This window comes from Choloepus didactylus, chromosome 4 (genome assembly GCF_015220235.1).
Source record: "Choloepus didactylus isolate mChoDid1 chromosome 4, mChoDid1.pri, whole genome shotgun sequence".
In the NCBI taxonomy this organism is placed as follows: Eukaryota; Metazoa; Chordata; class Mammalia; order Pilosa; family Megalonychidae; genus Choloepus; species Choloepus didactylus.
In genome coordinates, this window is record NC_051310.1 from 40,753,490 (window position 1) to 40,769,834 (window position 16,345).

At 47.2% G+C, this 16,345-nt stretch overlaps 1 protein-coding gene across 6 annotated transcripts in view; it reads right to left on the reverse strand.

Annotated features, from left to right (window-relative positions):
- Positions 1-16,345, reverse strand: part of SMOC1 (SPARC related modular calcium binding 1) — a 159,816-nt gene that overhangs the window by 15,605 nt on the left and 127,866 nt on the right. For all 6 annotated transcript variants that reach the window (XM_037832421.1, XM_037832423.1, XM_037832422.1 and 3 more), the window contains exons 8-10: positions 3,977-4,169; positions 3,380-3,462; positions 1,450-1,555 (exon numbers count right to left, since the gene is read on the reverse strand). In XM_037832421.1, the coding sequence (XP_037688349.1) occupies positions 1,450-1,555; positions 3,380-3,462; positions 3,977-4,169 (382 nt within the window). The remainder of the gene's footprint in view (positions 1-1,449; positions 1,556-3,379; positions 3,463-3,976; positions 4,170-16,345) is intronic.

Sequence of the window (16,345 nt, forward strand, 5' to 3'; positions counted from 1 at the left end):
AAAGTGGCAACCCACAAGGCAACCATTGTACTTACTTTTATAACACATAACATTAGGACTTCAAGGTCACTGCCTTCATCTGTCACAGGATGTACAACTGTTGACAACGGTGCTCAGTCCTGGCTCCCGACCCTAGATACGTGCCTTGTGGTCCTGCTATTCCCCACTGAGATGGCCATACTCAGGTTCTCCTAGGAGCGCAAGGCCTGGGCCCGTCATTGTGGTGGTGCTCCCTGCCTTTTCAACCACACCTCTGACTCCAGAAAGAAGCTGGGGAACTACCTCCCTCCCCTCAGTCAGCAACATCAGCTCATTATGAGACCCCCTCGGCTGCTGTCAGGAGCCTGAATGGCCTTCTTCCCTCTTCCCCGTCCCCTGCTGTGCCTCCCCTGCTGGCTTCATAGTGGGAAGACTTACTTAGCATGACATAGTCAGACTTAGTGTGACTCACAGGCCCTTTGGGATCTGGTTAATGCTCACCTCTTCTGTCTCATCTATTACCACTCAACTCCTCCTCCTCACCCCATCCACTCCAGCCACACTGAACAACTCACTGGTACAATGTTATTTTCCTTTCTCCCTAGCCTTAAAAATTCCACTCACCTATCACCTCCTCCAGGAAGCCTGCTCTGATTCCTCCAGACAGAGTTAGAGAAGGTTTCTCTGTTCTTTCACCTCTGCTCTCACATGTAACACATACTGCCCCAGTACTTAACATGTAATTGTCTGTCTACAGTCTAGTATCCCTGCTAGGCTGCATATGTTGAAGACAGGGACATTTCTTAGCCCTTGCTTGGTACGTCGTACATGCTCAATCAGTGCTGAGTAAAGGGATGGATGGATGCGTGCTCCAACTAACTGGCTGAATCGGCCCAAATTAGTAAGCACTGGTGATGCTGGTTGCTGGGGAACGTGTGCATTTCAGCCTCATATTAGACTGCCTCAGCTACCTTATCAACTCGAGAACAAAGTTTGACTTGGCTATAGGAGTATCCAATCCCACTGCCCAGAGCTCCTTGGGATTCTCAGGAGGCCAAAAGTCACCTGGCCCCTGCCTTCTCAGAAGAGAAGAAAATCACAAAGTGCTTTTTGTTCCCTCTCTGTCCTCCCTCCCTGTCCCCATCAAATGCCCATCACCCCTTCCTGCCATTGGACTCTTAACTCCAAGTCATCCCCTTCAGATATTAAAAAGCTGGAAATCTCCAGACACCCCTGACCTACCTGTAAATCAGGTATCTAAAAGCTAGCAACAAGCAGCTTCCAAAGAACAGGGAGGGTAGAGGGACAGGAGGATTTGAGGAGGAAGGGGGATGAAGCCATGGCTACATGGTTTCAGGAAAAGTGTCACCTTCCAGTCCAGCCCCTCCCCACTCTCTCAGCCTCCTTGAGATCTGAAAAGCAAAGGGCCCTGTATTCCTTCCTGGCCCCGAGTCCTGCTCACATTCTCACCTCCCACCTCCAGTAGGCGCCGCTGAGTTGATGGCCTGAACCATGTCAGTGGTGAGAGCATCCAGTAAGCTGGTGATAAATTCCATTTTCTTCCCTTCCGGGCAGCCTAAAAGATAAAGTAAGATTTACAGGCAGACGCCAGGTCATTAATCAAGCGAACAGCATCCTCAACAGTCACCCTTTCCCAAACTGCTCCAAGTCCTTGTCCTGCCAAATGCACTTTGGGGATTAGTCTACCACTCAGGTGATCCTCGTGGACTTCCCATGGTTCCTCCACCCGTGGCCTGCAAGGGATCATCAGACCAAACGGATAATGATGCTTTCAACTGTCTTCCATTCCACAAATTTTTACTGACTACCAACTCGGGCACTCTGAACACAAGAGTGAACAACATACAGGGTCCTTGTTCTCTGAAGTTCACAATACACTGGAGGACACAAGCAAATTGCCAGGAAGGCAAGCCATGGTGTACAAGTGCTACCCTTGGGGTTGGGGCCAGGTGCCATGGGAGCAGGAGGGAAACCCCAGTGGTCACAGCTGACTTCAAGGAGCCCTAACCACTTTATCTATCCAAGACCCTCCTTCCCTCCTTCTTTCATTTCCATCCTCATCCTGTTTAGATGATGATTACAGAATCTCCCTTGTAAATACTCTCGAGTCCTTTGTTCTCTTTTCCTCCACTGCACGATTCCAGGAAATCCCCAAGCATGGATGAGCTTTCTCATGTATGTGCTTTTCTACGTCTAGCGGTGGGTATTGCTGAGGGGAAAACCATCAAACAACGGACAGATGCGTGTTGCTATAAATTCATGACCACCCACTCAAAATGGGAGCTACACACTAACCTGCAATCCTCCTCTTGCAACAATTTCCTAATCCCCCAGGTCTCAGATTAAACATTTAATTACCTTCTCAGAAAAGCTGTGGTCTCTAAAGCAGGTTCACCCTTCATTTTCACAGCACCTTGCTCTTTTCCTTCAGAGTACCCACCATGACTTGTCATATCTGCATTCATTCATTTATTTGTCACCTCCACTATGTAAGTCTCTTGTCACTTTTGATCATTACATTTACACTGTGCTTGTCCAGTACCTGGCACATAGCAGAATCTCAATTCACACTTATGGAGGGGATGGCTAGAAGGAGGTTCTCTGGCTTCCACGACTCCGTCTTACAACAGGGCGATTTCTACAAACCTCGCTGAGAAACCCCTTGACTTTCAGGACTGCTGCTTTCAGTTCTCACTGCAGGTTTCTGAGGGGTAGTGGGAAGGAAGGCCCAGTTCCCACTGGCACAGATATGAGCTTATAATGAATAATGACTGTATCTTCAGTATCCTAAATCACAGATATGTAGTAATCTTATTGTGACTCACAGGCAGAGATGACTACAAATAAGAGAAACCTAGCACAGCAGAGCTTTGGAAGTCCTGGGGCACCCAGCTTGTGTCTTCTGTCACAACTCCAGTAATAACCATCCCATGTCACCAGGGATCATTGCAAAAGCACGTTCAGGGCAGGCCAATTGTCCACACCCTCTTTCCCTCTAAAACAGCCCTGTGACAAGCTCTCTTCTCTTCACAGCCCTGGAAAAAGGGGGTCACAGTCCCAAAAGCATTGCCCCAGGCTCTCTAAGAGAGAGAAAACTTGCAGAATTGTGGGGTTAGAGTTTTAACTCAATGACTACATTTTTAAGGATAAAGAGGCAAAAGCAAGGAGAAAGAAAGTATCCCAGGATGCAGGACTAATTGGGGACAGATCCCAGGCTAGAAAGCAGAGCCCATGGCTCTGTGCTCCAAGCTCCCAGAATCCCACACTGCTTCTTACAGATGGGGAAACAGATCCAGGGGAGGGAGCCGCTTCTGCAGGGTGAGGGATGGAGGAACAGAAAGAAGGGATGGTGTCAGCAAGCAGCAGCATCGTCTCCCACCTGGTAGCTCCCTGTCCTTGAAGGGGTCTTCCACCTCCACACTCTTGGCCCTGGCATTGCTCTCACAACTGGGCATCACGTAGCTGGGAAGAGAGAGACACAGGTGTGGGGGGAGGAGCTGAGCCCCACTTCGGCCATGACCAACCAACAATTATCCATGTCACCAACCCTAGGAGCTCCCAGGTTGGCAGCAAAATATCCCCTGCACTGTCCAGCAGCCACGAGGTAATTCCAGCCTAAACGTTCCCATTGAGATGTGGTTGGGCACATTTGTAACATTCAAGCATAACGATGGCTGCACATTATTTTTCTGCACACTGGTGACTCAGGCAAAGCAATAGTATTCTTATCAGGAAACAGGTTCAAAAAGATTAAATACTTTCCCAAGATCACCCAGCTGGGAAGAAATAGACCTGTGACCAGAATCCAAGTCCCAGGATCTTTCTACCAGAACCTCTTCTTCTCATGAATGGCCAAGTGGCTTTCTTGGTGACATGACTCACACCAAACCAGGGCAGTAAGGCTGGGAGATGCCAGCATGACAGGAAGCTGATCTTCCTGCCCTATGTCCAGCCCGAAGGCTCCAGGTGGTCTTACCGTGTGGAGGTCCCTGGCAGCGGGCGCCCCGTGTCCACCAGCACACACCAGCAGTAACCAGTGGACTGGTGGCACTGCACGGGCTTATAGAGGCCACCAGGGGCACACTCGGGGATGACAATGCCCTCACGGGGATTCTGCTGGGCCTCTTCCAGGGCACTCTGTCTTTCCTGGTCACATGAGTGGACTTTCTCTGAAAGAAGAGACAAAGCCTCTGGTGACTTATCACTCCTGCCTTCTGTGCCTGGAGACTAAAGTAAAGAGCAAGGGCCAGGCCTGGCCCCAAGGAACTGATGGCTGCGGGATGAAGCACCCCAAATGGAGAGCTGTGTTTCCCACACAAGCCTGTGGTGAGGGGGCTGGAGGTCCAGAAGCTCCCGGTGGCCAAGTCCGCTGCTCAGGTTGTGTGCATCCACATTCATACCCAGTGGGTTCTCCTGCAGCAGCCAGCCAGCCAGGGACTCCAGGGCTGCTCCTTATCAGAGGAGCAGTTTGCCTGCGGGGTGAAATTCCCTGACTCTTTCAGAGCCGTTCTTGCTGATGCACTATCTGCTGGCTCCAGGAGAGGCTGGTACAGGAGCCTGGCTGCCCTGGGAGCTGACTCACGAATGCCTGGCTACTCGGACACTCTCGCCAAGCCCAGACACAGCAGGACAGAGCCCCAGGCTGCCAGCCGCAGGGGACCAGTGCCCACCACCCAAGAGGAACAGAAACAAGGTCTGGCCCAGGTTCCTTCCCATCTGCCAACTGGGCGGAACAAAGTAGGGTGAATGGTGGGAGCAGACCACACCACGCCACCGCCACTGACTGAGGGAGCAAACAGGTCCAGCAGGGCAGTGTCCGCACCCAGCGGTTCCAGGAGACATGGGAACGGGTCTGAACCGCCAAACCTGGCTTCCCAGGAGCCAGGCCCAGGCTGAGATGGTGTGTGGTGTGGTGTGCCAAGGTGTGGCCAGTTCAGGATGTCCTCAGAACCTCCCAGCACCTTAATGAAAAATTCTACCCAGTCAACCTGTCAATCTGCATGCCTGTCCTTTTTTTTTTTTTTAATTATGAAAAATAAACAGCATTTGTATTTCTTTTCATTTTATAAAGAAGTAAAAAAGAAGAAAAAATGGAAAAACTCATAATCCCACCAAGGTAAACACTTTGCCTTCCCTAGACCTTTTGTTCTGCACACACACATGCAAACATGTGTACCCCCATGTGCCAGTTTGAATGTATTATGTCCACCAAAATGCCATTATCCTTGGTGCAATCTTGTGTGGACAGACATATTAGTGTTGATTAAGTTGGAATGTTTAGATTAGATTGTTTCCATGGAGATGGGCCTCACCCAATTGTGGGTGATAACTCTGATTGGACTATTTCCATGGAGGTGTGGCCCCGCCCATTCAGCATGGGCCTTTAATGGTTTATTACAGCACTGTATAAGCTCAGACAGAAGGAGCAGGGTTGCTACAGCCAGAGGGACACTTTGAAGAACACATTGGAGCTGAGAGAGGAGCTACAGAGTACAGAGACATTTTGGAGACAGCCTTTGAAAGCAGACTTTTGCTCCTGAGAAGCTGAGAGAGGACGAAAGCCCAAGATCAACTAAGAGTGAGATTTTTGAGGAGCTGCAGCCTAGAGAGGAACATCCTGGGAGAAAGCCATTTTGAAACCAGAACTCTGGAGCAGACGCCAGCCATGTGCCTTCCCAACTAACAGAGGTTTTCTGGACACCATTGGCCATCCTCCAGTGAAGGTACCCGATTGTTGATGCATTACCTTGGACACTTTATGGCCTTAAGACTCTAACTGTGTAACCAAATAAACCCCCTTTTATAAAAGCCAATCCATTTCTGGTGTTTTGCATCCTGGCAGCATTAGCAAATCAGAACACCCCATTCATTTCTTTAACCAAAAAAAAGGGGGGGTGGGGGTGGATCACATCATAAACCTGTATTGTCACTAGATTTTTTTTTCATTTACTATATCATGAACATTATTCCACCACTTTCCTCTTGAAGGAGGTGACAGGAAATACACTCTCGGGCATCCCATGAAACTTTCACAGTGTGTCACAGAAACACTGTTCTGGTGCCAGGAACTTAGTAGCAGCAACATGGAGAAGCACCGCACAGCGCACCACAGCACAGATGGTCGAGATTACACAAACTCGGCTTGACGCTCAAGGAGCCAAGCCCTGAAATAATGACTTTGTGAATACACACATACATAAAGTATATATGTTTAAACAGCCTCTGGTGACACCAGAGACACAAAGTAGCTCAACCCCTGTCTCAGCGAGAAGGCAAATGATGGGAAGATGATTCTCAGCCCATCTCACTCCTAGGGAAAATGCTGAAAAACAACAGCCCATTGGGTCTCATCAAAGGGTAGGGAAGTATTTACTTAGGGCATGAAAACATCTGAGGGCCAGGAGACAGGTGTGAACAGCATATTTAATGTTAAAATATAACTTTTAATTTGAAAAATGAAAACTAATATTGTTTCCATAATGCAGACAGCAAAGCTAAACAGAATCTCCTCAGCAGGAGGCTGAAACATTACCCAAATGTAACTACCACCAGAAAGGCATCAAGTCAACATAGAAAAGAAACCTAAACTGAGGGGGAGAGAAGGACTTGGTAAGACTTGGCTTGAAGACCCAGAATTTTGACATCAGCCCTCAGCCCCTGGCTACGATGGTGTCACGCAACTTCAAGGAGATTATGCAAGTTTTTCATTAGCTCCCCCAACCCTAATTTGGTAGCCTCATTTTCCTACCTCATATTTCATGGCACGAAAAAGGTGACTGAGGAGCAAAACCAAAGGAAAACAGCTTTTTACTGGCACCAAGTTTGTGTAACAACCTTGGACAGAGGCTTTAAATTAAGACTCTCCAGGCCAACATTCTAAAGCCATAAATCAGACTGAAAGCAAGACACAAAAAGTGGAAGGGGAGCATCCCCAGGGGCAGAGCGAGTGCTGAGCCTGACAGCCTGACATCACACCACTGGGGATCCCGGAACCCATGGAATTGGGGGGAGGAGCCATCTAGAATGAGATGGAAACCTGTGGTTTGGGCCCATTGATGGATTTCTAGAAACCCTTGGAGACTGTTCTGAAACAGCTTCCAGAGGAGCTGCCTGAAGTTCTATGGAGAACAAAATCAAAAATGATAAATCTTCCTAATTTGGAAAAACGTTCCAGCAGAAGGGGCATAAAATTAGAGAAAAGGCTACATGGAGGGTTTATTACTTTCAACCACATAGTTCTTACAAGTCCAGATACCCTCAAAAAGAGAGACAGGAACGTCTGTAACAATAGCATTAACCATTTACAAGTACACCGTTTTTCTTCTCAAAAAGAGAATATCTCCCTTAATATCATCTGTCACTAATAATAAAAATTAATATTCATGGAGGAATGTTTGCCAGGTGATATACTAAGGGCTTGACTTACCTAACCTCTTTGTCCATGTGATGAGTACATTATTATTATGCCTATTTGGTAGAAGAGGGAGATGAGGTTTGGAAAGATTCATGAATTTTCCCAAATTCATTCACTCCTGAGAGAGGAGAGCTGGAACTCCAGTCAAGGGCTTCCGATCGTCAAGCCTGCCTTGCTAATCCCTAGATATCACTGCCTTTAACCATTTTCTCTAAGGGAAAAAAAAAATTTACTTTTGTAGTGTGAAGTTTCTCTAGGTCCGTTTTATTGCAAGCTAACCCAGATCTGCTGCATGCAAAACCAAGCATGTAAAAAAATCAGAGTTGCCCATTGAACATGGCACATCTTCTAATCCAATTATTTGTTTTCAGCTTAAGCACACTACAAATCTCGTGCCTAAGTACTTTTCTCTCTTTGACTCTGAACTGGAAAATGTAAAGCCAAATTTGTAACTCACCCTCTATTACACAGCTGTCAAACAGATAATAATAGCCACCATCTATTTGAGTGACGACCACGTGCCAGGCTTTGTACCAGGTGTTTTCCTGGCATGAACTCACTACAAATTCATTTGAGCCTCTCAGATAGGTGCTACTATTATTATCCTCATTGAACACGGGAGGTCACAGAGACACAACCAGGTTGACTAATTTGCTCAAGGTCATACAACCAGGAAGCAGCAGAGCTGGGATTCGAAACCATGCAGTCTGCCCATCCTTACCCCTCCACCCTCATGCTCTTCACCTCTCTGCGATATCATCTTCGTTGCCACAGGTTAATCTGACCCCTGGATTTTTAGGCTAACCTATGTTTTTCTTTCACAAAGTGTCTAGATTGTTACAAAATGGTCCCCAGAGAATTAGACCTACCCACATCGATGGCCCTGTATAGACTCTTCCACTCTGATTTACGTTGTCCAACAGAATGCGGCAGAGGTGATGCTCAGCGACATGCAGTCCAGGTATTAAAAGGACTTGCTGGATCCACTTTCACTTTTTTTGGAAGCCACCTTGAGACCAGCCAGTCAGGAGGCCAGTCCAGCCCAGTGGAGGTGAGAGGCCATCAAGAGGAAAACCGAAGAGGCTCAGCACCAGGTACTAGACATGTAAGCAAAGTCATCTCAAACGTTCCAGCCCCTTTTGTCCTCCAGCTGGATGAGTCCAGGAGGGGGTTCGGGTAAAACCAGTCAAGGAACCACCCAGCCAACTCAGAGAAACATTAGAAATAATAAGCTATTTTCATAGCAAGCCATTCAGTTTTGGAGTGCTTTGTCACACAGCAATAGATAACTGAAACCCCTAGACTTGCTCAACTCCTCAATTATCAATGAGTATTGTTGTAGCCCCTGAAGCCCTTTGACCAATTTATCATTTAATCAATTACTCCCTCAGCCCTTCTCCAGAGGCCACACAAATGCTAATTAGTAAGCACCGAGGGGCATAGCTGAGGACCCAGAAGCCAACCCATCCTGGGGACCATTGTCAACCTCTGCCCATCTCAGTCACCTCTCATGTGAATCCATCAGTTTTCCCAGGTACCAAGAAGTCAGCTTCTAGAATGCAAGACAGGGGTCTCTTTCAAGAGTCTCTCCATGACCATCGGCTGTGAGCGGGAGTTCTCCAGAAGTGGGCACTCACTGTTCTGAAACACCCAACCTCAGCTTAGGAAAGTTCAGGGAAGAACGACAAGTTTAGATGGTTTGGCCTGCCATCTCCGAGATCGGGCCAGGAGCATCTGTAATCACTTGGACAACATAAACATCAGGGGAGAGGCAGCAAGCAGGGCTGCCCAAGGGGGTGTGGGAATGGATGAGCACACATTCATACACACTCACACATACCCACCCGCTACGGTCCCTGCCCCAGCCATTGGCAGGGGTTGGTTTAAGTTCCACTCACAAACCTCTAACTGATTAAGAAAAGAAATAGAACAGAAAGTGCCCTGTAGAAGAAACAAAACCACAGTCCAGCCTTTGCCACCAGAAATCACACAGCGCCCTCTACCATTAGTGACACAGCCCCAGGGCTACGCAGGGAGGGAGACAGGAGAGAGAATCAGGCTGAAACAGACAAATATAAACCATCTTCAGGCCCAGGACATGGGCTCTTTTGCATCCAGCCAAGACAGGAACAAGCATAGAGAACAGCCCTATGGCTACAGCTGGCACTGTGCCTCTCTGCACCTCAATTACTCATGGTAATTAGACGCAAAGGTGAGCCTGAAACACCTAAATCCTCAGTCAATCCCCAATCTTGATTTTGGTCCATAGTTTATCTTTTTATCCTGAGAATCTTTATCTCTTTATCATCTTTTTTTCTCTTCTTTTTTTTTTAACAAAAGTGGCCAACAAACATAAACATCAGAGGATTTGAGTTTCGGCTCTTTGGGCTGATTTTTCTTTCTCACTGCTGCCTTCCAGAGGAGTAACTGCAGGAGGAAGGAGCAGACAGAAGAGCTGAGATCCTGGGTGTCCTAGTTTGCCAGGGCTGCTATGGCAAATACCATACAGTGGCCAGGCTTTCTCCCAGAGTCTGCACCATTCTGGGGCTGACTTGCCACAATCCTTGGGGTTCCTTGGCTTGCATCTCTGCCCCCATCACTGGCTTCTCCTGCTCAGTTGTCTGTCTGGATTTCTTCTCCTTACAAGGGCTTCAGCCACATGAATTAGGGCCTGCCCTGATTCAATGTGACCTCATCTAAAAGATTTTTGAAGATTCTTGTGCCAGTTTGGATATATTATAGCTCCCAGGAAAAGCCATTGTTCTTTAATGCAATCTTGTGGGGACAGACTTATTAATTTGATTAGGTTGGAACCTTTGTATTAGGTTGTTTCCATGGAGATATGACCCACTCAACTGTAGGTGATAACTCTGATTAGATAATTTCCATGAAGATGTGGCCCTGCCAATTCAGCATGGGTCTTGATTAGTTTACTAGAGCCCTATATAAGAGCTCAGTCAGAAGGAGCTTATTGCTGCAGCTGAGAGACATTTTGAAGACAGCCATTAAAAGCTGATATTTGGAGAACGCCGTTTTGAAACACAACCTGGGAGCAAGCAGACTCCAGTCATGTGTCTTCCCAGCTAACAGAGGTTTTCCGGATGCCAATGGCCTTTCTCCAGTGGAGGTACCCTATTGTTGATACCTTACCTTGGACACTTGATGGCCTTAAGACTGCAAATTTGTAACCAAATAAATCCCCTTTATAAAAGCCAATCCATTTCTGGTGATTTGCAAAAAGGCAGCATTAGCAAACAAAACAATTCTTTTCACAAATGAGTCCACATCTTAACTAATAATATCCTAAAAGGCTTTATTTACAAATGGGTTCACACCCTCAGGAATGCAGATTAAGACCTGAACATGTCTTCTGTAGGCTACCTTATTCAGTCCCCAACACTGGGTAACCCTACACTCAAGCATCTTCTGAAAACACAGTCATCAGGTATCAGTGAGCCAAACCTGCTGGAAACTTTTGGAACAAAGAGCGTGGGAACCTCATGGTAGTGGAGAAAACAGATGGGTAGAGACAGTAGTCACAGAAGGTCCATGTGAAAAACAAGTGCAAGATAAAAGCCCAATCTCACAGACAGCTATACACAGAAGAACTGAGAAGAGTATTGGTTAAAAAAAAAACAAAAAACCATGTACTGGGAAGACGTCATGATGAATGAATGACACAACCTTCCTGCAGAAAGAACCAGAAGCTCGCTTGCTAGATGGAGGCTCAGGTGGTAATGAAGGGCAGCTACTCTGGCTGTCCTGACAGAGAGTTGCTTATATTCTGGAACACGGGAGTGGAAGCCAGTGAGGCTGAGGACAGTGTCCTGAGAGAGGAGGGGTTCCTGGAGCCCCAGACCTAAGCAGGATCCCGAGTAACAAATGAGAAGAGGGCTCACGAGAGGGTACAAAAAAGGTCAGGAAGCTTTGTGGACCCAGGTTCTCACACAGGCTTTTACTGAATGTGTACTGTGTGCTAGCACCACATCAAGTGCCAAAGGGGTCAGAAAAGATCTCTAAGACATAGTAAGAAAGAACTGGCAACACGATCTTAATCTGACCTCATTTGAGGCCTTTCTCCACCCATGAACCTTTCCCTGAGAGCCCTCAACCTATGGTGAAGTCACCGTCTGCTGAGCTAAGACTGAGTCTCTGTTCCCCTCACTTATTCCTTGCCCCTAGATACCTTGACTTAACCAGATGTAAGCTCCTGGAGAGCAAGGACCCCACCCATCCTGCCAGGTCCCTCACCACACCCAGCCGGGGCCTCCAGGTTCTTAGTTACAGGAGAATCACAGAATCTCAGGTTGACAGGATCCAAAAAGAGTATTTAGTCCCCAAAATCCCACATTTGCTTGAATTCCTGCTATCCTATCCACAACCACAGAATTCTGCTGTCATTCCAGAGTCGGGGCCACTCACTGTTGAGGAAATGCCAAACGCGGGGGATGAGACCACAGAGGCTCATCTGTTCCTTTGCTTCATCCTGGGAAAGGCTACACTCAACCCTCACACTATCAAGCACTGGATTTTCCTAGGAGAAAAATCAATAAAAGGCTACTCGGCCTGAAAACGAGAGGAGCTTATTTATGTTTCATTGCAAATGGAATTATCCCACTGGGCCAAGAATATTAAGGAAAACACTAGCGTTGTGTCACCTACAATTACCCTGAAACCCCTTCAAATGCCTCACACCCACTTAGGCGCTTATCAAAAATGAATGAAATGCTGAAAGATAACCCAAAATAATAAACACTATGTTAAAAACAACCTTGCTAAATCACAATATGAAATTTCAGAGGCGTAAGAAATCGTGTGGCTCCTGCCTCAGTATTCTATGGGTCAGCATGCGAGCATGTGGTAGGTATCAGGATGATTCCAGAACCACTGGGTAGCTGAGAATTTGGCGGAGGAATGGACTGCAGATGCAAAAGGAGGAAAAGTAGGACCGAGTGATAAGTGGTTGACTTCACTGTTTTTGCACAGCCAGCACACAGATAGGAGTTTGGTACTCCCAGGGAGGGGACTCTGCTGGAGACCATAATCATTGGAAGTGATTTATGGTGCATCACCCTTTTTGATTATTTAGCCACATGGAGTTTAGCATCTATAGTTTAAAGCCAACCCTGTGAATAGGTTATTTTTCCTACTTGTGGGCTTTGCACTTTTTCACAGGGAGAGTTAAGTGTGGCCCCCAGCGGACCACTTTTCTGAGCACCATTTGCTGGGCTGTCTCTATCCATCATGCCCATCGCTGAACTGGCCACTTGGCCATTGCCAATTCCTGAGTCTCAGCACCCATGGGTCCCAGCGTCATCCAGCAACTCCAAGAACCCCCTGAAGAGGAGTGGAAGTCACAGGACCCTCACTCAGGGCTGCCTTTGGAACAGATGGCAAATGGTACACCCGGAAAAGGAAAGACCCAGAGGAGAGAGGCCCAGCCAAGGCAGGAAAGAAACAGAACTCGCTGAGAAACAGAACAAATTCAACCCCTGAAATTGTGCTCAGGTGTGTATCTGCTTGGAGGTGGGGTGAGGGAAGAGAAGCAGAATTTGCACAGATTTAAATAGGCCATCTCTTCCACTGGAGTGGTTCTCCCCCATCTCCTGTAATCTAAAGACCCCTGGCCCACAGAATAGGCAGCAAAATGAAATGAAAAAGATAACATCAAAACCTATGAGGGGCCCCACCTTGGATGCTTCTCTGGAGGAGAACACCCCCTGATTAATGAACTAACCAAGAGAAGAGATTGTTCTTTGCCCCCAGCCACAGAAAACTGAGAATGGCATAAAAGCTCAGCTGGATGGCTGTTCCCAAATGCCATAGGGATCTCATGGAAGTCAGAGAGATGTTCTAGGAAGAGGGGCTGGGATGGGGATACGTGGGCTTCCTTGGCAAGACTGAAAGCAATAGTAAAGGCCCATCACTCCTGCTCCCTCACACTCCAATGAAAGGTCTGGTGTGAAGGGGAGAGTCTGCCACCATTTCATGGAAGTCAACAACAGTTGGCGTAGAGGCAGTAGAGCATAATGGTCAAGAGCAAGGGCTTTGGGGTCCAGTGGATCAGATTCTAGCACTTTATAGCCCTGGAACCTTGGGCAGTTTACATAAGCTCTCTAAACCCCAGGTTCCTTACCCATAAACATAGGGCAACTACAGGGTCACTGTGAGGATTAAACGCAATAGTATATGTCAAATGCTTAACCGGGTGCCTGGCCCAGAGTAAGGACTTGCTAAATGGCAGCTGCTAGTATTGTTAGCTTGTCTAAGGTACCAGTATCCTTGGCAAATGTGGAGTAAGTACAGTCTCTCTGACCTAACCCTGTGAACAGCTAATCACCCCTGAACTTCAGGGGCTGACCAAGGGCAGGGAGTGGGAGTGGTCTGTCCATGGTGCAGGCAATAAAAAGATTTGCTGCGTGTAGGTGAATTAAAAAGTAATACTATAACAAACAGTCAGTTTGCTTTTTATGTCACTGTGCCAGCAATTCAAAACAATGTCAGTGACAAGACATCCCTCCCCACTGGGGCAGACCATACCCACTGCCCCCTCCATTCGGTACACTACTGCCTGATGGTCAGCCCACTCGGCACCAGTAGACGCCTTGACACATCATAGTTGGTGATGGGCCTGTGTCCCTGGACAAGTCCCTTAACTAGTCTGTGCTCCTGCTTTCTCATGTAAAATGAAGAGGTGGTACTCAGTGATCCCCGGGTCCCTCCTGTCCGATGGTCCACAATTAGACAGGATCAGGTGCACTTCCCCATGCCTCAGAGGCCCAGTCCAAACTCTGCCTCTTCCCAGTGATAGCTGAGCACCCAGGAAGGGGCTGAGTCAAGGGCAAGAGCTTCGGTATCTCCAGGTTCCCCCTCCTGCTGTTCTGCAGGACTGCTGCGTGACCTGCAAGTCACATCCAACCTTCTGTGTCACAGAGACTCCATCTTCAGGGCAAAACCAGCAACACCCATCCCACAGCCCTGACCCTGGCTGAGAGCATCCACTCGCAGGAACATTTGCAGGGGGCACTGCAGAGACTAGAGTTGACTTCCAGGACGTTTTGCTGCAATGAAGTGTCATGGGTAAGGAGGTAAGGGAAAACTACAAACCAACCAGCCTTTCTAAATAGTTTCTGTGGAATCTAAAATGTCCATGCATGGTTTACCATGGCCTGAAGTTGTGACCGCTTCCTTCCCACACAAGGAGACTGAGTTCCTGGTATGGAGGAGAATAAGATAAAAAATCTACAGAGGATATTTGTTCTATGATAGATTGTCTCAATATAGCATATAGGCACTTTAAAAAAAATTTTTTCCCCAAAGTATCACTGACTCACATCCACTCAAATTTTAGAAAAGGTCCCATCTCAATTGACTCATGCCATTAAGTGAGCTGATATAACTCTTCCACCAAAAAAAAATATTTTTGTAGTGACAAGGACTGAGTTTTTCTCAGTAACTTCACTGACCTTAACCCAACAAGCTCTGGGCTTTAAAGAGCAAGAGCTAGTAAATAAAAATGCAGGAGAGAAAGGAGGACTGGGTACAGGCAAATGGGGAATATAAAAGTGATATTTTAAAATTTGTCAAACACTTTGTTTTACCCCTCCAAGCACCAATGTTGCATGTGTGAGCATGCTTCTAAGATGTATACCTTCCTACGCTCAAAATCACTTTACAAGTAAACCCAGAATGAGGATCTTCAGACCAAAGCAGAGACTAGAGTTGACTTTCAGCAAATTGGAATAAGCCAATGGCGATACTTCGGCAGGACATTTGATTTCAGTATTTTAGCAGCAAAGGCCTAAGGGCAAATATTGGGACATGAGGTTTTGCTACCAAAGAACAAAAAGCATACAAACTTACCTCTGGAAACAAAACCCCTGTGGGTCGAGCAAGTCCCAGAGGACAGATCAGCAGCCACACACACCCCCACACCCTCGCTCCTCTGTGTTCCAAGCAGACGACGTGGAATGAAGCTGCAAGTCAACTGGGAAAGCTAAGTTTAAAATGAGGTAAAACGGTCTGTGGGGCTAGGCTCTCTGGTGTCTCTAAACATGTTTACTGCTCCTCTCTGCAAAGGGAAAACTTGAGAAAGAGCAAGGCCTTTATGTCCATGGAGAAAGCCATATGGATGACCCCCCTATCCGTGTCCCAGCTCTGTTCTCACTGGCCATGACTGACCACGGCACCTGCATAAGATAAATGGGCAGACATCCAGAAGGCCAGTGATAGAAATAAATATCAAGGGTTTGTTTTTATATAGATGCTTTAAATGCACACAAGCCCAGAGCCATCCTCAGCTGCTAACGTCAGTGGATTACTCATTCTTCCTTCCAATCGTGTCATGTGTGCGGTTCCAGGTGGCTGTGGGGTATTTGCTTATAACGGCTACTGCTTCTTTCCCTGAGAGCTGTTTATTTTTCCAGGCCTCAGGTCATTACATCACCCCTCGGTTTTTCGGTGGGCCAAGAGAGCTGGATTAGAAGGGGGGGATCCAGGGGATGCAGTTGCCTCAGTGACCCCAGATCCCAATCATAGTGGCTATCCCAGAAGGAACTTCTGGGGTGAGGGAAGAGCAATCCAAAGTGCACCCAAAGTGCCCTAGGCAGACCTAGAAAAGCAACACTCCGACATTGGTAGATCAGGGCAGGGATGCTGGACAAGCTTATCTCCAACACGTTTGCAGTGACTTAGGCAAACATATCCACTCTCATGTTCAAGGATACCATAGGTCATTTATATGGTAAAACTTATAAGAAATGCATTTCTGCCTTGTATCCATGCTGATGGCTCTATCTATGGCAGAGCAGAGTTCCTTTGAGTTGCTCCATTCATTGATGCACAAAAGGAAATGCTGCCAGTCAAGGAGGCAGGAGAGGATACATACAATCCTTTAGGATTTAGCCCACAGGGCCTGGTTCTAGGGCCTTC